General features: G+C 44.1%; 1 protein-coding gene across 12 annotated transcripts in view; it reads right to left on the minus strand.

Annotated features, from left to right (window-relative positions):
- Nucleotides 1-9,460: 9,460 nt before the first annotated feature.
- MAPK8IP3 (mitogen-activated protein kinase 8 interacting protein 3) overlaps nt 9,461-27,222 on the minus strand; it is a 171,259-nt gene continuing 153,497 nt past the window's right edge. For 10 of the 12 annotated variants that reach the window (XM_040356645.1, XM_040356644.1, XM_040356648.1 and 7 more), the window contains 4 exons: nt 26,088-26,126; nt 17,969-18,160; nt 14,376-14,519; nt 9,461-10,583 (listed from right to left, as the gene is read on the minus strand). In XM_040356645.1, coding sequence (XP_040212579.1) covers nt 10,459-10,583; nt 14,376-14,519; nt 17,969-18,160; nt 26,088-26,126 — 500 coding nt within the window. In that variant the 3' untranslated portion in view covers nt 9,461-10,458. The remainder of the gene's footprint in view (nt 10,584-14,375; nt 14,520-17,968; nt 18,161-26,087; nt 26,127-27,222) is intronic. The other 2 variants (XM_040356642.1, XM_040356647.1) reach the window with 1 other exon arrangement.

A 27,222-nucleotide genomic window follows, 5' to 3' on the forward strand; every position in this document is an offset into this window, starting at 1 on the left:
ACAGGGGCTTTTGGAGAGGACTGAATGTGAGCCTCTTGCCGTCCGATTATGGGCCAGGACCTCAAAACAGGAAGGCAGATGGGTCATCCCAGCAGACAGTCCTGGAACTTTAAGACTATTTTTCCAACATCCTCGAGTTGACCCGTTTGGGTCCCACTGCGGCTGTTGGACTGTTTCCCAGGGGAAGTAATGTCATGGACCTTGAGATATTAAAGTGTTTCTACTTGACATCTGTTACACAGGAGAGGGACATTCAATGCAAGGCTTTTGAAATGCTAAGTGGAACCAGCTTGCGAAATACCTTTTATTGTGTTCTGCAGGTTAAGAGCGGGTGTCGGAGTCAGTCCGTCTAGCTAGAACCGGGTTATTGTGTACATTGATTACCCCCTGGGGCTTCTGTCTCAATACACAAGTCTTTCTATCCAAGCTATTGGACCAATCCCTGTTGACAATTTCAAGTCCTCATTTGCATGGTCAAGGGGGACCTGAGTGAAGACTGCATATACTTTACAATTGACCAATAGGAAAGCGGTTGTTGGGAGTGGGATGTTCCAAATTCTGTATAAAAGTGTGCTGTGTAATTGAAAATAAAGAGTCCTGTTGGAACTTACATACAGCCTGCCTGGTGTTTGTTCCTAATGGGTCTGAACGGCACATAGCTGTAGTTCGGACCCCGGAACCTTGGATGACTGGACCATCAGACGTTGCAATCTGCAAGCTGACTCACTGGTAGCAGAGGAGTGTCGGGAGAGCAGGACCTGGGCGAGGAAGGATCTCGTCACACTTTCCATTAGAGGTCGACCGATATGGGTTTTTCTCTGGCCGATATTTAGAAATCGGGGCAGCCGATGGCCGATATATGAGGCCGATTTTTGCGGCCGATATTTTGGGCCGATTTTTGGATTGGGATGCATTGTGGAGGAGGATGGATGGTGCTGGGCGTGGGTGGGAGATGCGTTGTGGACGGGGAAAGATGGTGCTGGCTGTGCCTGGGGGATGCATTGTAGAGGGGGGTGGCTGGATGCTGCTGGCCGTGGTGGGGGGATGTGTTGTGGAGGGGAAGAGATGGATGGTGCTGGCTGTGGATGGAGGGAAGGGGGTGGATGGATGGAGCTGGCCGTGGGTGGGGGATGCATTGTGGAGGGGGATGGAGGGATGGAGCTGGGCGTGGGTGGGGGATGCGTTGTGGAGGGGGATGGCTGGATGCTGCTGGCCGTGGAGGGGGGATGTGTTGTGGAGGGGAAGAGATGGATGGTGCTGGCTGTGGATGGAGGGAAGGGGGTGGATGGATGGAGCTGGCCGTGGGTGGGGGATGCATTGTAGAGGGGGAGAGATGGATGGTGCTGGCTGTGGATGGAGGGAGGGGGTGGATGGATGGAGCTGGCCGTGGGTGGGGGATGTATTGTGAAGGGGGATGGATGGAGCTGGCCGTGGGTGGGGGATGCATTGTGGAGGGGGAGATAGATGGAGCTGGGCGTGGGTGGGAGATGCTTTGTAGAGGGGGGTGGATGGATGAAAATCGGCCGTTTTTTTTTTTTTTTTTTTACAATAATCGGCCGATGCCAATTTCTTAAACGGCCAAATATCGGCCGATATATCGGTCTACCTCTACTTTCCATTGCTAAGTGAACCAACAATGCACTAGCCTAAAGGAACCAATTTAGAAAATAAAAGACGAACCTTTACAACCCCTTTAAGGACATTTGCTTTAAAGTGCAACTCCAGACCCATCGTTGCCCTTTTTGTTGTTGTCTGTGTCCCAGTTGGAGATTTTTCCTCACTTCATGCACTCAGTGACATTGTGGCCAAGACGGGAACAGAGGGGAAATCTTACCAATGGAGACATGGACATCAATGAAAACCTGATGGAGGTTGTAACCTCTCTTACGCTATAAAAAAAATGCCTAGAGTGGCAAGTTTTAATAACCACAAAAAAGGTCTCAAGAAAATGGACATCTGCTGTCATTTTACTTATGTCACCGGACATTCTATGTGAACAGTGCATTTTCTATTCAAACCCATGTAGCTGCATTTAAATGGAAAACGCGATAATTGACTAGAAAAGGCTGCATTTGAACTGTTTTGCTTGCAGTACAAACACGGCTTAATAGGAGGCGCTGCACACAAAGAAAGCAGGTCAAACCGTTTCTCAAAATTCCTGGAATAAGTCCGGCCCTGATGTTCACATTGACAGCCTTTTGTGCAAAAGGTGTGTATGTCTACAGATTGTATGGGCAGGAATGTATTAACATCCAAAAGGGCATCTACATTGTTTACAGGGATAATGATTGTTTTATTTTTTCTTTCATTTTGCCCCTTCTTTTTATAATAAAATCAGTTCCACAAAGCATTCCACTTGTGTGTGTATTTTTTGTATAACAATACAGGTACGAAAGAACTAAAGCAGCCCATAGATGAGTACATTTTTATTTATTTTTTCAATCGACCAGCAGGTTGAACGAAAAAAAAAATGGATCAATTTCTCCATCCATATATTCGATGTGGATGGGGGAATCCTCCCCACTGAGGTAATGTATTCTGAAAGCAGAGAGATTTTGTTATCGCTCTTCAAAGCACTAAGTCCTGTAGTTTTGTCCTGCTCCGTTCTTCTGTTATCAGTAGGGTTGTCCCGATACCAAGCATTTCCCTGAGTACTTGTACTCGGGGAAAATGCTCCGATACTTTACCGATACCTGACTTTCCCTGTATCCTCCTCCAGTTCCCCATCCGTTCTGCTCTCTCCCTCCATGCTCCGTGTCCCCCCTCTGTGCCGCTGCTGTTCTGCTCTCTCCCTCCATGCTCCGTATCCCCCCTCCGTGCCGCTGCTGTTCTGCTCTCTCGCTCCATGCTCCGTGTCCCCCCTCTGTGCCGCTGCTGTTCTGCTCTCTCTCCCTCCATGCTTCGTGTCCCCCCTCTGTGCCACTGCCGTTCTGCTCTCTCCCTCCATGCTCCGTGTCCCCCCTCTGTGCCACTGCCGTTCTGCTCTCTCCCTCCATGCTCCTGTGTCCCACCCCTCCGTGCCATTGCCGTTCTGCTCTCCCCCTCCGTGCCGCTGCTGTCCTCCATTCTGCTCTCCCCCCTATGTGCCGCTGCTGTTCTGCTCGCTCCATGTCCCCCCTCCGTGTCGTCCTCCACCCCCTCTGTCAGGATGGAGAGCGGCGGTAGGAGCCGCTAAACCCAGCTCCTACCTTTTCCGAATGAGTCAGTGATCACTCACCAAAGCCCCCCAACAGGGCTAAGAAAAAAAAAAATATGTTAATAAATAATAAAAAAAATTATTGTAAAAAATAATACAAATTAAAATAAACACACTGACACATCCATTCCCCCCCCCCCCCCCAAGAAAGCATTGTAAATAAACAACAAAAAATTGTGAAAAATAAAATTGTAAAATAAAACAAAAATACTGACACATGACAAAAAAAAAAAGTCTCTGTATCGGCGAGTACTTGAAAAAAAGTATCGGTACTTGTACTCGGTCCTTAAAAAGTGGTATCGGGACAACCCTAGTTAGCATAACTTTTGACAAGCTCTTTCGAGAAGGGAGATTGCAGAGTGTCGGGGGAGGCTTCTATCAATTGATTAGCAGACTGCTAAACTATACACAGGCAACCTCTGCATGTGTTGGGAGGAGGTGTGTGCGCCTTTCCTCCAATCGGCTGTCTCAGTGTCTAGCAATAATCCCCTCCTACAGGGGAATGAGGAAGTGAAAAATCTGACAGGACGTGCACTTTCTAAACCGTATATAAAGCTGAAGACAGATGTACATGTAAAACTTATGTAGGGGGATTAGTTTCATCTCTGTGTATCATCTAAGGCTGTTCACTTCACTGGGTATATGGAGGGTTCACATCCACTTTAACTCTTTTACTGCAACCGCTGTATATCACGGTAGGGGGTTTTATACACAATGAGGTTGATTTACTGAAGGCAAATTCACTCTGCACCTGCAAGTGCAGTTGCTCTAGATCTGAGGGGGTAGCTCAGTGCACATTATACAGTATTTTGCTTTTAGTAAACCAACATAGGGCCACATGGAACATAAACACTCCGATGGGGACGTCTACATAGAAAAACACTGCTTGCACTACATGTGTCACATATGGCCGTGCACGCCGGAGTGGGAGAAGTATTTCTAGGGCCATAATCATGAGTGATGACCTGTTGGGGCTTTTAAAGCATCGCCTATGGAAAATATAGGGTACTGAAATTCGTCATAGTCTAGTGGGCGTTCACAATTTGAAAGTTTGACATGTTGGGTATCTGTTTTACTCGGAGCAACTTCATCTTTTTTTTTTTTTTGCCCTAAAATAACCTTTAAGGCTTGGTTTACACTATTGCAAATTGGATGCGGGTTTCTCTCAATGGAGCCGGTTCACGCAGCTCCGGGATGGCTGCGGAGCGAAATGCGCAGGAGTCCTGTGCGTCTTCTGGTCGGTTTCAGGTCCGAATTCAGCCAAAAATTCGGACAGAAATTGGACCTCAAACAGTGAGTAGAGACGCACCGAACTCTGTACTGCAGTGTGAACCGAGCCCAATGCCTCGTACACACGACCAGTTTTCCCGTCTGGAAAACTGCCGTGAGAGCTTTTGACCGGGAAAACCGGCCGTGTGTATGCTCCATGGCAGTTTTCCACACAGGAAAACCGCCGGAAATCCCGGCAGAAAAAATTAGAACATGTTCTCTTTTTTTCTTGCCGCGATTTTTTTTCAAAATTGTCGCTTTATTTTTGTTTATAGCGCAAAAACTAAAAAAGGTGATCGAAAAACACAGAAAGAAAGCTCTCTTTGTGGGAAAAAAAAAGGACGCCAATTTTGTTTGGGAGCCACGTCGCACGACCGCGCAATTGTCCGTTAAAGCGAAGCAGTGCTGAATCGCAAAAAGTGCTCTGGTCTTTGACCAGCAATATGGTTCGGGGGTTGCGTGGTTAAATGGACTGTAGGGCAAATATGCAAAAAGCACCAAAACTGCATGGGTGTGAATCCAGCCAAAGGGACATAACAACCATACAGGTTTCCCAATACCATAGCAGAGAGAGAGAGAGAGATGGAGCACACATGGGTTCAGCCTATGATGTCATTTTGTAATACGTTTATTACATACATAACAATTACATGGTGTTCATGTCACAAGGGGGAGAGCAAGAAAGCAGAGAGCATTATTGATACAGCTGTCTTTACATAATGCCACCAATAGAACCAGAGAGAGGACAGACAACACACAATGCGGAGTTTACAAGCCTTTATTGAAGAGACACCTTGGAGCGCCCCCTTGTGACACTCTCTTTACATACGTCACCGCTGTAGGTAGAATGAGCCGTTAGAGCCAAGCTTGGAATACTTTTGCTGGCTGGTCAGAATGTGCTTTTTATTTTTTCAGTTATAACCCCCCCCGAACTCCAGAAAGGCCTGCAGCATCTGGTACTGAAAGCAGCCTGGCAGTGCGGGAGTTCTAGGATCACATGCAGGGAAGCCATCTAGGGAAAAAGCACTTGTGGATTAAATTTGTTCTGTCCCAGCACTGCCCTTAGCCAGAGGAGTATTGCTATGAGACTTTTCATGCTGTTCTAGGGCTCTGATTCCAGTAAATCAGGTTAAAGTGTGTTTGGTAAAAAAAAATTTGTACAAAAATGGTACACTTCTGCACTGTCCTCCATGTTTTTTCTCTTTAAAAACGCAGCAGCTTAGAAAAACAATGGTTGCTTTACTGCCTCGGGTGTCGCCTGATTCTGAATTTATGACCAGAATAAGCATGCAATCAACATCTGATTAGCAAACTCGCTCCTGATTTGAGTATTGGAACCATATAATAGACTTGACAACTAGTATTTCTAGAAGGAAAGGTTAGCAGTGCGGCATGCATGATACTCTTTTCAGCCCATATGCCTAAAGTCATTGACAGTTTACGAACTTTGGAATTTCTTGGGAAAGAAATAGATATTGATATATGAGAAGAACATTGTGGAGGGTTATTTTTCAGGTTAAATGCATTAGTCACTCATAGGGCGGTCAGCCATTATGTAAACTGGATTATTAATCCTTGAATGATCTTGTGCGGTTTTGGTTCAGATTAATGAAGTCTGAAAATGGCAAAGACGAGAACAGTCCCATCAACACTCGTGATACAGATCTCATTTCATTTGCCAATTCGTTTCTATGCTGAGGAGGAATGTCCTCTGGGAGGTCGCCCAGATGATTGACGTCCTTTCAGAAAAAAAAAATCCCCCCGGCAGATAAGGCCCCGCCCCCCGTATTGCGTAGGCGCGCCACGAGTCACGGCGTTTCCGAAAGAAGCCGAACATGAAGAAGCTCTATACGGCGCCTGCGCAGTCAGCTCTACACGGCTCCTAGTCGGTGCGCAGGCACCGTATAGAGCCGATTCGCAGCTCTGCACGTTCGGCTTCTTTCGGAAACGCCGTGACTCGTGACACGCCTACGCAATACGGGGGGCAGGGGCCTTATCCGCCGGGGGGAACTTTTTCTGAAAGGACGTCAATCACATCTGCCCGACCTCCCAGAGGACATTCCTCCTCAGCATAGAAACGCCTACTCCCGCGGGAGTGAGTACCCGGAAGCCAGATTGCAAATATAGATTAGAAAGGTATGTACAGTGTAAAAAAAAAAGGGGGACTGTACATGTTAGAAGTATAAAGAAGTTGGTCTGATATATATGTTATTTGGGTGAACCTCCGCTTTAAGTGCATCTCTATGAAAAAATGTCATGTCCCCCTCCCCTCATACCTGGTTGAGTTAATGCCAGTTACCATAAGATGATGCTTTCTGTACAGTGCATGCCTTTATTACAGTGCAGGAAAAAATGTGGAGGTCATGGGGCTGAGGTCATGTCATCTAAGGAGATCCTGAGATGCCTATAATGCCGTCTCTGTGGTGCTGGTGCCCGGTTGTGGTTTCCTGCATAAACCTGCATGCTCAGTTGATACCAATTTGCATATTGTGCATCAATTGTTTGGAAGACGCAACGGTAAAACAAGGGCAAACAGCTGTTACTTATTAACCACTTAAGACCCGGACCAAAATGCAGGTAAAGGACCCGGCCAGTTTTTGCAATTCAGCACAGCGTCGTTTTAACTGACAAGTGCGCGGTCGTGCGACGTGGCTCCCAAACAAAATTGGCGTCCTTTTTTTCCCACAAATAGAGCTTTCTTTTAGTGGCATTTGATCACCTCTGCGGTTTTTATTTTTTGCGCTGTAAACAAAAATAGAGCGACAATTTTGAAAAAAAAAGCAAAATATTTTTTCCTTTTTGCTATAATAAATATCCCCCAAAAATATATAAAAAAAACTATTTTTTTCTTCAGTTTAGGCCGATACGTATTCTTCTACCTATTTTTGGTAAAAAAAATCGCAATAAGCGTTTATCGATTGGTTTGCGCAAAATTTATAGTGTTTACAAAATAGGGGATAGTTTTATTGCATTTTTATTAAAAAATAAAATAAAAAATTCACTACTAATGGCGGCGATCAGCGATTATTTTTTTTCGTGACCGCGACATTACGTCGGATACATCGGACAATTTTGACACATTTTTGGGACAATTGTAATTTTCACAGCAAAAAATGCTATAAAAATGCATTGTTTACTGTGAAAATTACAATTGCAGTTTGGGAGTTAACCACTAGGGGGCGCTGAAGGAGTTAAGTGTGTTTTTAATTTTTTTGTTTTTACACTTTCTTTAAAAAAAATGTAAACATCCCTTGTGACAGCAATACGCAGTAACAGGTACTCTTTTTATATAGAGAGATCTGTCTCCTCCGCCCTTAAAAGCATTTCATCACACCAAGAGATCGGTGGTGATCAGATGCTTTCCTATTTTAAAAATGGCGCGGTTTACATCCAGGGAAACTGGAAGTGACAAAGTACAGGTCGCCTCCAGTTTCCTATACCATAGGGATAATGGGGGACCTTCCGGTCCTCGAAAAGCTCTATGGTAACGCCGGCTTCAGTTCCAGGTTCTCCGGCAGGATGGAGAATCTGGAGAGGCACCACTAATTACAAAAAAGCCAGGCGCTCGCAGAACAAAACAATAGCAGGATGACGTCTGTAACTGCATGCATTAATCGGGTATATCACTTGAAAACTGTAGCATATATAAATACGTATTGCAATCTTCAAGTGTTTAATACGTCTTTAAATGCATTTTTTTAATGCAGTACAAGTTCCTGAATTTGATTTGATATCAGGCTCCTGGATTCCCCTATGCAGCAGCATGGAGTTCGCATGTTCTTCCTGTGTTCACATGGGGTTCCTCCCACATTCCAAGCCATACTGGTAGTTTAATTGGCTCCTGCCCAAACTGGTCCTAGTATGTGTGTACAAATTACCTATGCACCAGTGTTATCAAATTCTGCAAGCCTGTCCCTAGCAAAGAAATTTGGGAGGGTTGAGGAAAGACTTAGTAACCTACCTCATAAAGAAAACCGCAATTAGATCCACGTACCTCGGCGCATTTTTACGTCCGGCGTAGCGTATCTCAGATACACTACGCCGCCGTAACTTACAGCGTATTTTCTGTATCCACAAAGAATTTGCGCCGTAAGTGTAAATGTGTCGGCGCAAGGGCGTGCAATTCAAATGACTAAGTTGTGGGCGTGTTTTATGTTAAAAAAACATCTTGACCCCACGTAAATTACATTTTTTTTTGAACGGCGCATGCGCCGTCCGTGGGGGTATCCCAGTGTGCATGCTCCAAATTAACCTGCAACAAGCCAATGCTTTCGACGTGAACGTAATTCTACGCAAAGCCCTATTCGCTAACGTTTTACGCAAACAACGGAAAATTCTACGCTGGCCCGACGTCCATACTTAACATTGCGTACGCCTCATAGACCCAGGGGTAACGTTACGCCGATAAAAGCCTTACAGAAACAACGTAAAAAAATGCGCCGGACGTACGTTTGTGGATTGGCGTATCTAGCTAATTTGCATACTCAACGCGGAAATCAACGGAAGTGCCACCTAGCGGCCAGCGTAAATATGCACCTTAGATCAGACGGCGTACTAAGACGTACGTCAGTTGGATCTAGCCCAGCTTCAGGCGTATCTTGTTTTGTGGATACAAAACAAAGATACGCCGGAGCATCCTTGAAGTTACGCGGCGTATCAATAGATACGCCGACGTAACTTCTTCGTGGATCTGGCCCAAGACCTGTAATGCCCCGTACACATGATAGGAATTTCCGATCTATTCATGTTCTATTTCTAAACTCCGATGAAAAAAGTCCGATGGGGCCCACACACGGTCGGAATATCCGACGAAAAAATTCCGTCTGACTTTTTTCATCGGAAATTCCAATCGTGTGTACAGAGCATAAGTGTTACTTCAGTATGTCAAAGGAAATGTAGGTCTCCTCCCCTGCCCAGCAAGGACTGTTCTGTGTAGCAGAGCTCTGTACATTTCAGAATTGGATGGACAGAAATACAAATCAATTGGCACGTAAATAGCTCACATATGTGTATTTGTTGGTATTTAAGGTTCACTACACAGTGCATAGACAGGCACACAAATATAGCCTAGGATTTTTTCATCCCACTGTAGTGCAAGCAGATACAGCCTTATGAAAGTGGCAACTCTGCTCTGAATTCAGGAGCAGTGCAGCATTGTTGCCACAACATCATAGGAATCTGCATTAGGATGACTTCAATAGCAGGACCAACAGGTATTTGTGGGACTTTGCAGGGGGAATAAGAGAAAAATGGAGGTGAAGATGCCCTTATAATTAAGCTCTACAGCACATATTTTATTTTAATGTGAGACCATTGCTCCACTTTAATTTTGATGGTTGCTCTATTTAAGCCCGGTATAATCCACAATTTTCAAAAGGGGAAAACTGAACTTGGAAAAAAAAAAAAAAATAGCGGCCATATATATGAATGTATATACTGTATATTGCTTCCCTTTATAAACAGACCTCCTCTGGTGTATGTATAGGAAAAGATGAGCCTCGTATGGTAATTTGTATCTAATGAATTTGATTGGGATGAACATCAATAAAACACAGTATAGAAAGTGATCTGGCATCAAAGCAGAAAGTCTCATAAACAATACAGAAGTCCATCTCACACCAGATCCTATTAACAGTAAGATGGTGCCCATCTTCAATGTAATGCCACAAAAGACACCCAGGAGGGCTGGGAGGACAATGACCAGCCAGTTCTGCCCAGAGAATAGTTGTTGTATCATGTCTGTCACTGAGTAGACCATCTCCTGGCAGGATCCAATCAGAATGGAGTAGAAATAGATTTAATTTCCAGGACTTGGTGGTGGCTTCAGTGGGCTCTGCAATGGAGGGAGGTGCTGGGAGCATGAGATAGGAGATGTAAGAGGAGATTCAGGAGTTTACAGTAGTGCTGGGTCCAAGTCTCAGTTTTTTTTTCTCCAGCGGGTGCAGAAAAGCAGGAGGCGTCTTGGCATTCTGGGAAAAAGGCGAAGGGTGTGTTTATTCCGGGACATACGACACCTGCCACACAATGATGTGGCTTCTCTCTGCCTTGGAAAGCACAGGTTTGTTCTGGTTGCTATCATCTCCCGAGTGCTCTTCTGTCTCGTCATCTTCCCCGTCCCCTAAAACAAAACAAAAAAACAATTGGCTCTTAATAATCTCCTCATTCCAACCTGTGTAATAATGATAAGTAATTCATTGTATTAAAATGTATCTGTAACGAAAAGTCCCATAATCCGCTTTCGTCATATACCACTTCCTCCCAGTCTGGATATAGATATCAGATTTTCCAACCGCTCACAAGCACAAAACAAGACGATACTTGTTTAGTTGCTGAACATGGACTGTTTATTCGAACCAGAATACAAGTCTTATATACAGTAGAAGAGGAAGTTCATCCCTCCTGCTCACATTACTCTAATAATACTTCTGTATCAAATTAACATGAGCTAATTAACTAATCCCTTAAAGCAGCCGATGTGACTCCGTGCCCTTCTGGGCATTGTTATGATTAATCAGGATTTCACTACAGGTCAGACTTGTTGTCACCGAGCTTCACACAGTAGATTATACATTATCATAAGTATAAACACAGGACACCTTCTCACAATAGCAGGAGTTCCAGCACGAGTCAGCCCGTCTCCTACATTGTACAGAGGCCAATGTGATCAGCTCTCTCAATTAACGTGTTGAGTTCAGAATCAAACAAACCAAGAAGAGGCTTTACATATATCCTGGGAGATATTGTGGATAAATAATACTGTCCCATTTTAAGTAATCCAAGATATATTTTCTCAGTCACCCTATGCCAGGATGGCACAGGGTGACTTAGACCTAAGAGGTGCATGGGGAGCTGAAACAAGGGTTTCCCAACCTTTCCAAGGGATTCTGAGTTCCACGGGCCTTCCCGTCACAGTATCTAATGTCATTACTTTTTTTTTTATAAAGATACATACTTACCCCAGTTGGACAGGTGCTGTTTGTAGCAATTTTCAGATACTAAGGGCTCTTTCACACGGAGCGGACCGTTTCTGGGTCCGCTCCGTGTGTCCGCCAAAGCTCAGCGGGGATCCCCGCTGAGCTGTCGGCGGATAGGGCGGTCCCCGCACACAGTGCAGGGACCGCCCTGTCTCTGCTCCGCTGTCCCCTATGGGGGACCGGATGCAGACGGACCGTCTGTCCGTCTGCATCCGGTCCGTTCCGCCGAACGGAAGAAAAATAGAGTTTCTTCCGTTCGGGAAAGCGGATCCCGACTGACGCGGACGCTAGCGTATGCTCCATCCGCTAACAGACGCGTTCCCATAGGGATTCATTACAAGTCCGTTAACGGACTTGTAATGAACGGACGGACGGAGCGGACATGTGAAAGGGGCCTAAGCCTAATTTTCCTAGCATTGCTCATGCCCGTGTAGTCAATCCCTATAAACCTCTATGGAGATGTCTCCTAAACTCCTCTTGTTTCCATGGGGATCGACTGAGTAGACACGACCAGAGTAAATACGTTTTATATTGCTAGGGTCTAAAGCTAGCAGCAAGTTGCAACTGACATATTCAGGTAAGTGTGCATCTAGGGCTCATTAAAGTAATATTAAACCCTCAGTATTTATTTTTTCTGCTTAGCACATGAAGCACAATAGAATAAACATTCCCGTATAAATTATTTGGTAACATTTTTACTCCATTACTTACAGTTTACAACTGTCTCTAATGGCTCCCTCTCTTTCTCTGTATAAGCACTGCTTCCCTGAACTAACTAGGAAAGAATTAATAATGGACAGTGTAGTCTCCATTTAGCCTCTTCTTAGCTTGGAGAAGTAAGCAAGGGAGAGGAAGAAGGAGCAGGGGAGGGCTATGCCGTCAGAGGCTATGGGGCTGTGTGTTTCTATTGATGCACACTGTGTAGGGAGACACAACTCTAATCCTTGCATGTAAGGGTGGCTCCATATGACGCTGAAAGAGAAAAGAGCCACCCTGAAACAGAAAACCTGAGGCAGCGTTCGTGGCAACAGTTTAACCACAACAGACCCGTGCTATAGCCTATAGATGGATACAGCGTGGCTCTCTCTCGTTCCGGGAGGGTGTCCTCCCAGAATCACACCCCTTGCATGCCCTGTAATGACTGTATCCTTTGGACAAAGCTGATCATGGTAAAGCGGCCCTTTACCATGTGGTCAACTGTGTCCAATCACAGCTGATCACATGTAAACAAACCTGGCAGTTATGGGCATTCCTTTCCTCATGCATTGTCATAGTGGGAGGAGAGTCAGTAACCGGCAATTGTTACAGGGGACATTTTCACAGATAATTAGGGCCTGCCCTGATTATCAATGTTGCTCATCAGTGTGGGAGAAAAATTTCTTATTTGCATTTTTTTTTTTTTTTTTCAAAATGTTCGGGGTTTTTGTGTTCGTTTAGCAAAAAATAAAAACCCCAGTGGTGATTAAATACGACCCAAAAAATTATAATTTTTTTATTTGGGTACAGTGTTGCATGACCGCGCAATTGTCATTCAAAGGGTGACATCGCTGAAAGCTGAAAATTGGCATGGGCAGGAAGGGGGTTAATGTATTGAAGTAGTTTAACTGGAACAAATGCAAGGCTTACAAGATAAAAATATAACATTTAAAACATAAAGAAGCTGCATACTTAGTAAATGATTAAATCAGCTGCTGAAAGTGCTTAAAGAAAGGAGGGTTTATTATAACAATGAAGCAGACAGGCCAACTGTACTGAAAATGGAGTATAGCATTGATGCTTAACAAAAAACTGTTGGGCATCCGCAACGACTCCAATGCTAAGTTCCTCAAGATCTGGGAACCGTGGATGTTATATGCCTTCTCGACTCTCCCCCCTGCCAGCCTAGGTTGCTTATGACTGGCGGCCTCGATGCCCCCAAGCCAGTGATGGAGAACCTTGGCACCCCAGATGTTTTGGAACTACGTTTCCCATGATGCTCATGCACTCTGCAGTGTAGTTGAGCATCATGGGAAATGTAGTTCCAAAACACCTGGGGTGCCAAGGTTCGCCATCACTGTCCCAAGCCCTTTATTTCTCCCCTCTAGGCCTCTAACCTCTTGATCCCCCTTCCCCCCTAGTCTACTCTGGCTTTTCTTTACTTCTACACCCACCCATCCTTCCCTTTTTGAACTTCAATAAGATGTATACTTTTCCACTATATGGATATTGCAGGGCCCAGGGGATGTCCCATTATTGTTGGGAACCTCCCTATGACCCCATGGCAGTTACAGCCTCTGGACCATGCCTATCTGTTGCTGGTATACCCTTTCTCAGGAGTTTTTGTTTTTTATATACCGTATCTTCTTTGCCTTTTTTTGCAAACTAACGCTTGTTACAGTTGTTAAAGCTAGCCCCTGCGAGGGCGGAACTTTTGCATGTTACCTTAACGAAATAAACACTATTGAGACAGAAAATGGAGTATAGACCTGTTTTAGAGGCATTCTGTCAAAAAGCAAATGACCTATGAAATGAAGCCCTGATGGAAGCAGGGCCGATCCTACACGGGGTGAGCGGGGTGCAGTTCACCCAGGCGCCACAGAGGTGGGGGCGCTGAAGCGCCAGAGTGCTACCCTCAATCCTCCTCCTCTCCTTGTTCGTGTAGAGAGGCGGCTCTCCCCGCCGCCGCCGTGTTTTCCTATACTATGGCATTGGTAGTCATTCCCTAAATATATTCAGCTTCGCTGAAGAACCATTGACCCAAAACCAGAAACCAGTCCAGGAGATGGTGAACTTTAGCTTCCATCTGAGGCTTCTCGGCTATAATGCTTCCTTGACAGAGATCCATTAGCTGTAAACTGTTTAGAATCCAGAACAGGATTGGGGCTCACAGTAATAGACTGATGTCATGTAGATACTTAAAAGTCTTGTTTCTTTCACACTCGTTAGTTTGGACTCACCAATACGGAAGTCAATGTATCCCTCTCCTCCGCTTAATACTAGCACATTCTTTAGTTTTTGCTCCTCGGTTTCTGCAGACGGGGTGCCTGGGTTCTCAGACGGACTGTCCAGGATGCTGCCGTTCAGTGTGGCCAGAACATTACCTATGAAACATACAGAAGAAGCTTAGTCATTTTTGAATATAAGTTTTAATTGATTTTCTATTACCATACAAACTGGTTGATGCTCAACGAAGGGCAGGCATTTATTTTCTGTTTGTGTACATTCCAATTTTCTGTTCTGAAGATGGATCTGAAGTCTTTCCAGCAGGAAGAAGCACCATCAGTCACTACTTTTTCCTGTTGAGACTGCGAAACTTCAGTAAATGGTGTGGGGCAAGTGCAAGGAAGCGGGACTTTGTAACACCATGATTGCTGACATTTCTGAATGCAGCCAGACCTGGGGACCTTTCATTTAGTGTAAGTTCACACTGACTGTGGGTTAGGAAGGATTTCAAACCGGCAATGCAGTCCGACTTCAGGGGGGATTTGGCAGACATCTGTGCAGGTTGCTGGACAGATGTCTATTTAAATCTCCCCTGAAGTTGCCAAAAGTAGTACATGTCACTTGGCATGCTAAATCAGCCCAAAATGTACATTTAAAGGGGTTGTAAAGGTACAATTTTTTTTCCCTAAATAGCTTCCTTTACCTTAGTGCAGTCCTCCTTCACTTACCTCATCCTTCCATTTTGCTTTTAAATGTCCTTGTTACTTCTGAGAAATCCTCACTTCCTGTCTAACTCCACACAGTAATGTAAGGCTTTCTCCCTGGTGTGGAGTGTCGTGCTCGCCCCCTCCCTTGGACCACAGGTGAGTCAGGACGCCCACTAACACACAGCTCCTTTCTCTATCTGCAACGTAGAAAGCGTCCTGACTCTCCTATAGTCCAGGGGAGGGGGCGAGCACGACAATAGAATTCCCTCACTCTTCTCTCTCCACCACTGTCAGACTGTGAAGGCGAGAGGCTGCAACAAGGTCTCATTTGTGAACATTGGAAATAGTTGATCGGGTACAAGAATTAAAATGGTTGTAAACCCTTCTCCTATACCCAATGAAGTGAATTGTATATCTGTATCTTGCTGTAGCTCTGCATCCAAAATGTAGTAAAAATATATACTGTACAACGTGACGTGATCATCAAAATCTATTCTCTGTCAAGCAGTGACTGGATCTGGAACAAGGCTGCTTTACATGCTAAAGAGAGTCCCCAGAATGATTTTCTGGGTAGTCACTTGGTTAGACCAATTATTATATTGGCTTCTAGTAGAGCCTCTGTAATTTGAGGTCACAGAGAAACAGCGAATTTGGAAATCCCAGAACAATATTGTAGTGGCACGTGGGTCCTCTATAGGCATTGCTATGTGAGGAGTGAGGCCACCAGTCTATAAAAGAGCGTGGTTGGAAGCCAACAGAATGTTCACTCTGTGCTTTATCCAAGGACATGGATTTTGTACCATGTGGGGCGCAATACACCATTCAAGATGTTCCAACCAAGTCCCTTCCAACCCATAGGGGATAATGAGAGAGGGAAAAAAATGGCATGACAATATGTATATATCCAAAATATGATAGATTATCTTGGCAAGATCACCACCAACCCAGAGGCGTTTTTTTTTTTTAGCTGACATGTGGGGGCAGTCGGCACACAGGCACAGCCCCCTCCTCTCTGTTTGTGTGTACAGAGGGGGAGGGGCCGAGGGGACCTTCTGTCTATGTGCCGTGGCGCTGCCTGCAATGATCTGAGGTACTGAAAGGGGAGGGGGGTGTTTGCACCTGGGGGGATTTCACTGAAGGGGTGGGGGGTGTACTAAGGGGGTGTTTGCACTGAGGGGGTTTTCACTAAGGGGGTTTGCACTGAGGGGGGGTTGTATTAAGGTGGGGGGGTGTTTGCACTGGGGGGTTGCACTGAGGGGGGTTTGCACTGAGGGGGGGGGATTTGCACTGAGGGGGGTGTCTGCACTGAGGGGGTGTCTGCACTGAAGGGGGGTCTGTGTAACATGCAGGGGTCCAGAGGTGCAGGTGGCTGTGTAATGTAAAAGGGGTGCAGTGATGCAGGGTGCTGTGTAATGTAAAGGGGTGCAGAGGGCTGTGTAATGTAAAGGGGTCCAGAGGTGCAGGGTGCTGTGTAATGTAAAGGGGTCCAGAGGTGCAGGGGGCTATGTGATGTAAAGGGGTCCAGTGGTGCAGGGGGCTGTGTAATGTAAAAGGGTCCAGAGGTGCAGGGGGCTATGAGATGTAAAGGGGTCCAGTGATGCAGGGTGCTGTGTAATGTAAAGGGGTGCAGTGATGCAGGGTACTGTGTAATTTTAAAGGGGTCCAGTGATGCAGGGGGCTGTGTAATATAAAGAGTTCCAGAGGTGCAGGGTGCTGTGTAATGTAAAAGGGTCCAGAGGTGAAGGGGGCTGTGAGATGTAAAGGGGTCCAGTGATGCAGGGTGCTGTGTAATTTTAAAGGGGTCCAGTGATGCAGGGTACTGTGTAATTTTAAAGGGATCCAGTGATGCAGGGGGCTGAGTAATGTAAAGAGGTCCAGAGGTGCAGGGTGCTGTGTAATGTAAAGGGGTCCAGTGATGCAGGGTGCTGTGTAATGTAAAGGGGTCCAGAGGTGCAGAGTGCTGTGTAATGTAAAGGGGTCCAGTGATGCAGGGTGCTTTGTAATGTAAAGGGGTCCAGAGGTGCAGGGTGCTGTGTAATGTAAAGGGGTCCAGAGGTGCAGGGGGCTATGTGATGTAAAGGGGTCCAGTGGTGCAGGGGGCTGTGTAATGTAAAAGGGTCCAGAGGTGCAGGGGGCTATGAGATGTAAAGGGGTCCAGTGATGCAGGGTGCTGTGTAATTTTAAAGGGGTCCAGTGATGCAGGGGGCTGTGTAATATAAAGAGGTGCAGGGTGCTGTGTAATGTAAAAGAGTCCAGAGGTGAAGGGGGCTGTGAGATGTAAAGGGGTCCAGTGATACAGGGTGCTGTGTAATTTTAAAGGGGTCCAGTGATGCAGGGTACTGTGTAATTTTAAAGGGGTCCAGTGATGCAGGGGGCTGTGTAATGTAAAGGGGTCCAGTGATGCAGGGTGCTATGCAATGTAAAGTGGTCCAGAGGTGCAGTTGTGGAGTGGGGGTACACAGTAGTAACAAAAAGATTTAGAAGGATGCAGAGGTATGCAGGGGGCACAGTGGGGTGTTTTTACATTTTAACGTGGGGGGGTGCCAGATATTGGATCCGCCCCGGGTGCCAAATACTCTAGGTATGCCCCTGGCCTATAGGCTTCTGAGATGTGAATTCCGGTCCTGGAGAAAGAGATGTGGGGGGAGGGGACAAAGAAAAATGGAGAGAAAGAAGAAGGGATAGAACGAACAAGAAAGATGGATAGGGAGAGAGAGAAAAGGGGAAGAAAGGAGAACAGAGAGCAAACAGTAGGGTAAAAAATATTTGAAAAATGTTATTGGGGGGGGGGGGGGGGGGGGTGACACCATATTTTACCGCACCAGGTGACACCAACCCTAGTGACGCCACTGCACCAACCTCTTCATTTTCACATGAATAGATTTCTATTATGGACTTACCTGGTACCGATACAAAGAACTTGACAGCATCACGGTGGCCATGGAAGCAGAGCTGTGCCTGGGCCATGGAGCAGTATGGGATGAAGCTCCCAGCAGTCTTGTCACTGTTATCATCACTGTACACATGTATTACTCCTCGGTCTCCTCCAGGTCTTGCTCCCTCTCCAGAAGAAGTGGGAGATGTCTTGTTGGCTAAGGATACAGATTAGTCATTAGTTTCGCTGAATATGGTCCCCCCAATACTAGGAACGGCTGACTAGACAGGTTGTCCTATGCTAGGAAAATTCTACTACCGTAGAATAATTACTGCCAGCTATTGTTGAAGTGTCAGGCCACCCAAAATAGTATTCCCAGGACACCCAGGAAAGTGTCAGGCCACCCAAAATGGTGTTCCCAGGACACCCAGGAAAGTGTCAGGCCACCCAAAACAGTATTCCTAGGATGCCCTCAAAAGTGTCAGGCCACCCAAAATTGTGTTTTTAGGATGCTCTGGAACATGTCAGACCACCCAAAATGCTGTTCCTAGGATGCCCTGTAAAGTTTAAGGCCATCCAAAATAGTGTTCCTAGGATGCCCTAGAAAGTGTCAGACCACCTTAAAGAGGTTGGGAGCATCCAAAACTTCAAGGTGGATTAAAATAAAGCCATTAACAATGTCATTTTTCTGTTGGAGCCCCTCAGTGATATATGAAGACAACAGGTGCACCAAACTCCATCTTTGAAGAGAATCTGTCAATAAGAGTTCATGGTAAAGCTATTTTTTTTTAGGGTTTTTATATGCAAGCCACTAAGGCAGCGGACGGGTGTAGGAAAGGTAGGCATGCATGATCACATGTAAGCTTCTTTACTGATAACTCATATCTCTATCACTTGGCAACATGGCAGGGAATTTCCAATGGGGAAAATGGATAAATGGTTTCTAAAAAAAAATAGCAGTTTATTCAAAGCTGTTTAAATGAGGAAAGAATGTATCATCTCGCAGAGTGGTACTGCAGATACATAAAGATAATAAGTGTGCCACGTCCTAATATATGTTGAGACAGAGAAATGCACAGGGCTATTCATGGACTTTATAGGCACAGTAATGCACAAAAGAGATTATTTTTCAAAAAGTATAAAAAGTTTTATTAATACAGTTAGCATAGGAACGTAGTTCACAAGGAACTTAATAGAACATCATACTTAAGCAGCCTATTAACACCAAACAGAGAACATAAAGATAGCGGAGCAAACCATAAACAAAACCCTCCAGAAACGAACAATAATAAAATTATTGGTATACACCGGTAGCCTTAGAGGGTTAATTGACCACTATACTTGATGTATGTTGGGGCGAAAAAACTGAGTCCAGGCGTGTAAAAGTGTATTACCCGCAGTTTCTTTTCTATAGAGAGAAGACGTTAAGCGACCATCACTGTCTTTTAGAATAGTTAGATCCAGAAATGTGATTTTGTCACAGGCACTAGAGAAAGTGAATTTGAGATTGTACTGATTGTGGTTAAGAGCATCTATAAAAGGTATTCAATAAAGTTGAAGTACCTGTCCAAATGATGAAAATATCGTCTATGTATCGCAGCCAGCAAATCGCATTGCTGGTATACATAGACAGATGCTCATCAGAAAAAATGTCTCGTTCCCACCCCCCCTGGTACAGGTTAGCGTAGGCCGGTGCACAACATGTGCCCATGGCCACGCCCCGTACCTGGAGGAAGTTGGACTCTTTAAAAGTTATACAATTTTGACCAGTAGGTGGAGATTCTATTCCACCTTTTGGTCATTATACTGCTGCTCTGGCGTGCCCGCAGTGCCTTACCCATCGGGTTTGCGCTGTTGGGCGACGCATGCGCAGTAGATCTCAGCGGCCAGCTCGAATGACGTCACGCCAACTGCGCCAGCCATACGTCAGACGAGCGGGACATGTCTATCTATTTAAACACGCTAGTACTGGCGTGTAGTCGCTTCAGCTCTGAGGGGAGCTTTATCCTCATCTAATGTCCGCTTGGCACTAGTTACAGGTCAGTCCTTGTATTTTTTCACAGCAGGTCTTTGGTTCTATTTAAATTGCAGCGCCTGATTTGGGTTTTTATTTCTTTCTATCTACAGCATTTCTGCACTGCTTATCTGTGGACTACTTGCCCAGTATTTATCAGTGTGATGCCTGTTATATTACAATAGGATACAATTTAACTGTGTCATCCTTGATTACCTTAATCCAACTATCCCGGCGCTTCTCCAGCCTGTTCGTTTAGTTTGGTATTAACCCATTAATTACCATTAGATGAATGACTGGCTGCCTATACGCCTCTCGCGTGCTCTACCTCTATGTGTTTTTAACACGGTATTCCCTGATACCTACTGTCTTTGCGACTTTATTTCACTTCATATTTTTAGTGAGTATAATTTTTGATTTTTCCATTACCAATACCTCAATTGTACTGTTTACCATGGATATCTTTTACTGAATAAGGCACCTCTTGTTTATCAATGTTTATGGTTATAATTTCCTTATTAATTATGTAAGAATCTATTTAAAACCTTGCTACAATATATTTCACGTCCCCATAATGTTCATTTTGGCGCCTCTGTGGCCATGTGTGATTTGGATGTCCCCACAAGTGGTCCTTTGTGACCTTTTACGCAGAGAACCCACCCAGTGCCCTTTTGGTCCGCATATCTATGTATACATACACTGTATTCCCTGTAAAAATATTTTTATGATTGTCTCATAAACCTTTTCTCCTTTCTATATAGCATACTTAATGAAGGCTTTTGAAGAAGCGTAACGATACGCGAAACATGTCAAGTCAACTCAGTTTTTTCGACCCCAACATACATCAAGTATAGTGGTCAATTAACCCTCTAAGGCTACCGGTATATACGAATAATTTTATTATTGTTCGTTTCTGGAGGGTTTTGTTTATGGTTTGCTCCACTATCTTTATGTTCTGTGTTTGGTGTTAGAAGGCTCCTTTAGTATGATGTTCTATTAAGTTCCTTGTGAACTACTTTCCTATGCTAACTGTATTAATAAAACTTTTTATACTTTTTGAAAAATAATATCTTTTGTGCATTACTGTGCATTACTGTGCCTATAAAGTCCATGAATAGCCCTGTGCATTTCTCTCTCTCAACTTATTCAAAGCTGTGGTTCATACAGTGGGACATTAACATCACAGAAAAAGTAAGGAAAGTAATTTGGTCCATTAGAAAATGCTTCAGCATACAACAGCGCTTCCAAAAATCTGAAAACAAACCAAGGAAGGACGTTCTTCTAACACCATGAAAGGGCTTGCACTGCCCTAAGATCTTTGTGTGCTAACCCTAATTCAAAACCACTCCACATATGACCTGAACCGCTAGACAAGCCTACTGAGAAATACTTTGAATTACATATATTTCTTGTACACAACAAGTTTAGTTTTTAGATCAGAGCAAAATCTTCCACAATAATAATATAATAACAAAAAAAGAATAAAATTTACTAAAACACCAAAAAATACAGAATGGTTATGACGTGTGTGTGTGTGGCTGGTGTGGGTGAGAGTATCTGCTGATTTATGGCTATACTTTTTTATGATTATTAACTGATAAGTTAGAATTTATATTGCAATAAAACATTTATTTTGCACATAAGTACTTAACAGTACTTTCATGCTTTTTAAAGCATGCTGGATTTCCTAATAAGAAAGCCCAGCACTAGCTTCATATTGGCCGCCTGCTGCTGCAGACTGGAGATCTAGATGGCGCTGTTTCTACAGGAGAGGGAGAGAGGATGTGTCTTTCCTTCACTGCCGGGAAGACAAAAATTATGATTTTGTAAACTTTTCTTCTCACACTCCCAAAATAGACCACATATTGTTTGAAATAGGTAGCCACTGTGTGAGCTTAAGTTAAGCTATCCATTGTGACTCCAAATACTGCAGAAAGTAAAATGCAAGGATTACCGCTGCCTTACTGCATGGACTGCAGACATGTCTATAAACCAGGGGTGTCAAAATCAATTTCATTGTGGGCCACATCGGTATTATAGTGGTCCTCAAAGGGCTGGTTGTATCTGTCATGCTGCGTACACACGATCGGAAAATTCCGACAAAAAAAAACGTGGATTTTTTTCAGACGGAATTTTGGCTCAAACTTGAGTTCCGACAAGAACTTTTCCCATCAAAAAATTTGAGAACCAGCTTTCAAATTTCGACAGAAAAAGTCAGATGGGGCCTATACCAGGTCAAAATTCCAGACGAAAAGCTCACATATCAAACTTTTCTTGTCGGAAATTCCGATTGTGTGTACGCGGCATAAGACTATATAAATCTACCCCAACGAACCGCATCGAAAGATGGGTGTGGTCAAATTGCAGTGGAAGGATCTTAAAGGGGTAATAAATATCAAGAGTGCGTTATGTGCGGAGTTCAAGGATGCACTACGTACAGAGTGCAGTGTTGAGGAGTTCTCTACATGCAAGGTTTAGGGATTTGCTATGCACAGTGTGCCGGAATCAACTCTTATTCACAGGCTGTTCACATCTCCCTTCTATCCCTCCCCCTGTGTGCGAGGGCCACAGGAAATGGTCTGGAGGGCCGTATTCGGCCCCCGGGGCCTTGTGTTTTGTTCTATAAGCGGTGCAGTGCAGACACAGACAGACTGAATTTAAACAAGTAGTGAGACATCCCAAGCAAGTTAATGGGATAAATAAAAAAAAAGAAACTTTAAAATAAAGTAAAAACAAATTAAAGACAATAGTAACCATGCAACAGATATTAGAGGATACTGCAGCAACTACAACCTACCTTTCTCCTTCACATTATTATGTTTATTACAAAAAATACATAATTTTACAATGTTTTTTCCTAAATGTTGTCAGAATTGTGTTTTGATTACAATATTGTGATCAAGTCAAAAGCACAAAATGCCTGCTTGTTTTGTGCATTTTAAAGCAAATCTGCCTTTACAAAAAAGTATAAAGTAGCAGTGACATACAAGCACGTGTCATCTGTCTTTCAAACTGAACCTCAAAAGTGCTCAATAGTTCACCAAACTTCCTAGGCAAGGATTAAATGTCCTGAAATTTGTTGCACAGGCATTCCCCCCCACCCCACATTCGTACAATCCTAAACTTGAGGAGACCCAGACATATGGGATTCATGAAAGCAAGTGTGCTTATATCCCAACTTAGTTAAAAATGAAAACCTCAGACCTTCATTCATTATACATAGTCATACAGTATGTCAAGGAAAACTACAATGAAACTTTCTGGGTACCAATGCAACTGCTGAAAATATATAATAAAATAATAACAATAGTTCATAAAAAAATTCATAATAAAATATAACACTGGCCCATGTATCCACATGCATAAAGATTATTGGCTAGATTCACGTACGGCGGCAAGTTAGAGAGTCAAGTGCTGTATTCACAAAGCACTTGCGTCCTAAGTTACGGCGGCGTAGCGTATATGTGCCGGCGTAAGCGCGCCTAATTCAAATTGTGAAGAGGTGGGCGTGTTTAATGTAAATAAAGCATGACCCCACGTAAATGACGTTTTAAACGAACGGCGCATGCGCCGTCTGTGGACGTATCCCAGTGCGCATGCTCCAAATCATGTTACAAATAGTCAATACTTTCGACGTGAACGTAACCTACGCCCAGCCCTATTCTGAATCGACTTACGCAAATGATGTGAAATTCGACGGCGGTTCCGACGTCCATACTTAACATTGACTTTTTGGTGGTTTATCTTTACGCCTGAAAACGCCTTATGTAAACGGCGTATCTTTACTGCGACGGGCGAGCGTACGTTCGTGAATAGACGTATCTCGCTGATTTACATATTCTAGGCGTAAATCAGCGTACACGGCCCTAGCGTAAATCAGCGTACACGCCCCTAGCGGCCAGCGTAAATAGACAGCCAAGATATGACGGCGTAGGAAGACTTACGCCGCTCTTCTGAGGTCAAGGGGTTCCTTACCCATGAAATGGATACAGCGCCCAGAGGCGATTCAGTTCGCATGTGTTGCGGTTTACAAGTCTCTCTCTCTCTCTCTCTCGCTCGTATCTTAGCAACATTTAATCGTATCTCAGTTTGAGCATACGCTTAAATGTAGGACGGCGCGGATTCAGAGTTACGACGGCGTATCTACTGATACGCCGGCGTAACTATACCTGAATCTGCCTATATCCGCACAACCAATTGTTATACAATCTTCATATTTATTCAGGAACCAGTGTACAAACGCAGATAAGATCAGTTGACGCATTTCAGTCTACATGGCCTTAGTCATATGACCTAGGGCTTGTAGGCTGAAACGCGTCAACTGATTCTATCCGCATTTGTACACTGTGGTTTTTGAAAAATATGAAGAATTTTTAAGAGCAACAATTGGTTGTGCAGATCATCTTTATGGATTACCTTCTCAGACAAACGACTGTGGATCAAGCACCTGTAAGCTACATTAATATTATTTTGTATGGGTAGAAGCATGGAATTTTTTTGCTTACAATACATGTATCCACATCACATTTCTACAGCTTCCCCCCTATCATATAGTCAACTAGCAATAACATTCAATTCATGAGTCCCTTTTCTTTCAGGGGGATGTCTTGACGCATTTCATGGTCATAAGCCACTTCTTCAGGAGACTCAGGGGATAACAATGTAGCCTTTGTTTGGACACATGGGGCCAGATTCACAAAAGAGATACGACGGCGTATCTCCTGATACGCCGTCGTATCTCTGAGATACGATTGTCGTATCTATGCGCCTGATTCATAGAATCAGTTACGCATAGATAGCCCTAAGATCCGACAGGTGTAATTGACTTACACCGTCGGATCTTAGGCTGCAATTCTAGGCCGGCCGTTAGGTGGCGATTCCATTGCGGTCGGCGTAGAATATGCAAATGACTAGTTACGCCGATTCACGAACGTCCACTTTGCCCGTCGCTCTAAATTTACGTTGTTTCCGTAGATATACGCGGTGTAAAACTAAGGGTGCCCTCTAGGTGGCCTAGCCAATGTTAAGTATGGCCGTCGTTCCCGCGTCAACATTTTTAATTTCACGTCGTTTGCGTAAGTCATCCGTGAATGGCGCTGGACGCCATTTACGTTAATGTCGAAACCAATGATGTCCTTGCGACGTCATTTAGCGCAATGCACGTCGGGAAATTTTAGGAACGGAGCATGCGCAGTACATTCGGCGCGGAAACGCGCCTAATTTAAATGGTCCCTGCCCCATTTGAATTAGGCGGGCTTGCGCCAAGCGGATTTACGTTACGCCGCCGCAAGTTTACAGGTAAGTGCTCTGTGAATCAGGCACTTACACTGTAAACTTGCGGCAGTATAACGTAAATGGGATAACGCATTTGTATGTGAATCTGGCCCATGGTTACAACCATGTTCATTGCATATGCCTTATATTCACCAAATGATCCAGGAAACACATTGCACTTAGAGTTCATACATTTTATAGATTGTCCTCTAGTCTCCCGAAGAAGTGGCTTCTTATCTCTACGAGACGCGCTGAGGTGTCACTCTGACCCAATCATTATTTAACATTTAGGAAACTGGGCTCATATGAATTGAATTTATCCTTATTTGATTAGATGATGGGGCTTTAAAGGGTATGCTGTAGCAATGTAATGTGGATATATTTTATTATGAATTTTTAATGAAGCATTAATAAATGTAAAGATTTTATGATATATTTTTAGCAGTTGTACCAGCCTTATCTTTTATTATATTAATATTATGAATTTTTAATAAAGCATTATTAAATATATCTGATATATATTAAGCAGTTGTATTGGTTCCCACAAAGTCCCACGGTAGCTTTTACTTTGTAAATTGTAAAGGAAGCCTGGAGAAAGCCCAGAGCACTCTGGGGGCTCAGCCTGAAAAATAAAATGCATGTGCTGCCATCTTGTGCTGCAATGTCAGTTGTTACTGTTGAGAAGCAGGTTGACTATGACAACAGGTAATATAACACAGTCGCTGTTAATGAATGACATCCCATCACCAAAAACCACAGACATGAGCGGCACATTGGCCTTGTGAACACCGACAATGAATGGATGAGGATGGAGAAAGATGGGATGAGCTGAGACAGAGACAGGTCCTGGACTTACCCCTCAGCCCCAGCAGCTGCCCCCGATGTAGGACTACCGCTAGTGGAGGTGGAAGGGTGGGGAGCAGATTGAAGGAAAAAGAGGAAGAAAGGGAAAAATGGGGGAAGGAAAAGGATAAAGCATGAAGAACACAAAAATAAATTATTGGTAGGACTTTCAGGGTGTAAAAACTCAATTTGGGATTAAGATGCAACATTCCCAGGTTTCTATTGCTCGACAGTGATACTATATCGGGAATACAACATACAGCAAGATACAGTTTGTTTTATGAAAAATAAATGCCTATATGACTATTGATAATAAATAAACAGTATATCATCACCATCACTGTGTTTTAAGCTCGTTAAAAGAGAACCTGTCGGAAGACAAATATGTGAGTTGGTACGATAAGAGGAGTAAAAAGCCTTTTGGTGAGCCGCCCATTGTGGTTTGTCCAAGGATGGGTTGGCGCCCATTGTGGTTTGTCCAAGGATGGGTTGGCGCCCATTGTGGTTTGTCCAAGGATGGGTTGGCGCCCATTGTGGTTTGTCCAAGGATGGGTTGGCGCCCATTGTGGTTTGTCCAAGGATGGGTTGGCGCCCAATGTGGTTTGTCCAAGGATGGGTTGGAGTCATCAATTTTTACAAACACGAAATAGCTTTTTTTCACTAAAAGACAAGTTTCCTGGCTATAACTCTCCACTTCCTCAGTTTATGGTGATACACAAATGTTTGGTATTTCTTGGTTTACCCCTCCACTTTAATCTGTCCATGAAAGAGTAAACTGAGAAATGTTAAACATTTGTGTATCACCGTAAACTGAGAAAGTGGCCAGTTATAGTCATAAAATGTTGTCCTTTGGTAGAATTAATAGAGAAATTGATTGCTAGAATCCAGAATAAGTTAGAGGAACTTTATCTCACCTGGGAACTGTGGCATTTGAAGGAAGACCCATCCTGAGGCCCCCTCCTAGTTTTGCTCCCCTTCTGGTCGTTGGATCACCAGCACAGAATTGGGACGTTGTAGTAGTCTCTATCTTTCTACTGGTTTCTTCTCTCCTTTATATTCTCCCAGCCTACTTTGGGTATATTTTTATTTTCTCTTACTATTTTCTTCTTACAAGTTTGGGATACTCTGCACTAACATTCTTAAGTTGC

Source organism: Rana temporaria, chromosome 6, assembly GCF_905171775.1.
Source record: "Rana temporaria chromosome 6, aRanTem1.1, whole genome shotgun sequence".
In the NCBI taxonomy this organism is placed as follows: domain Eukaryota; kingdom Metazoa; phylum Chordata; class Amphibia; order Anura; family Ranidae; genus Rana; species Rana temporaria.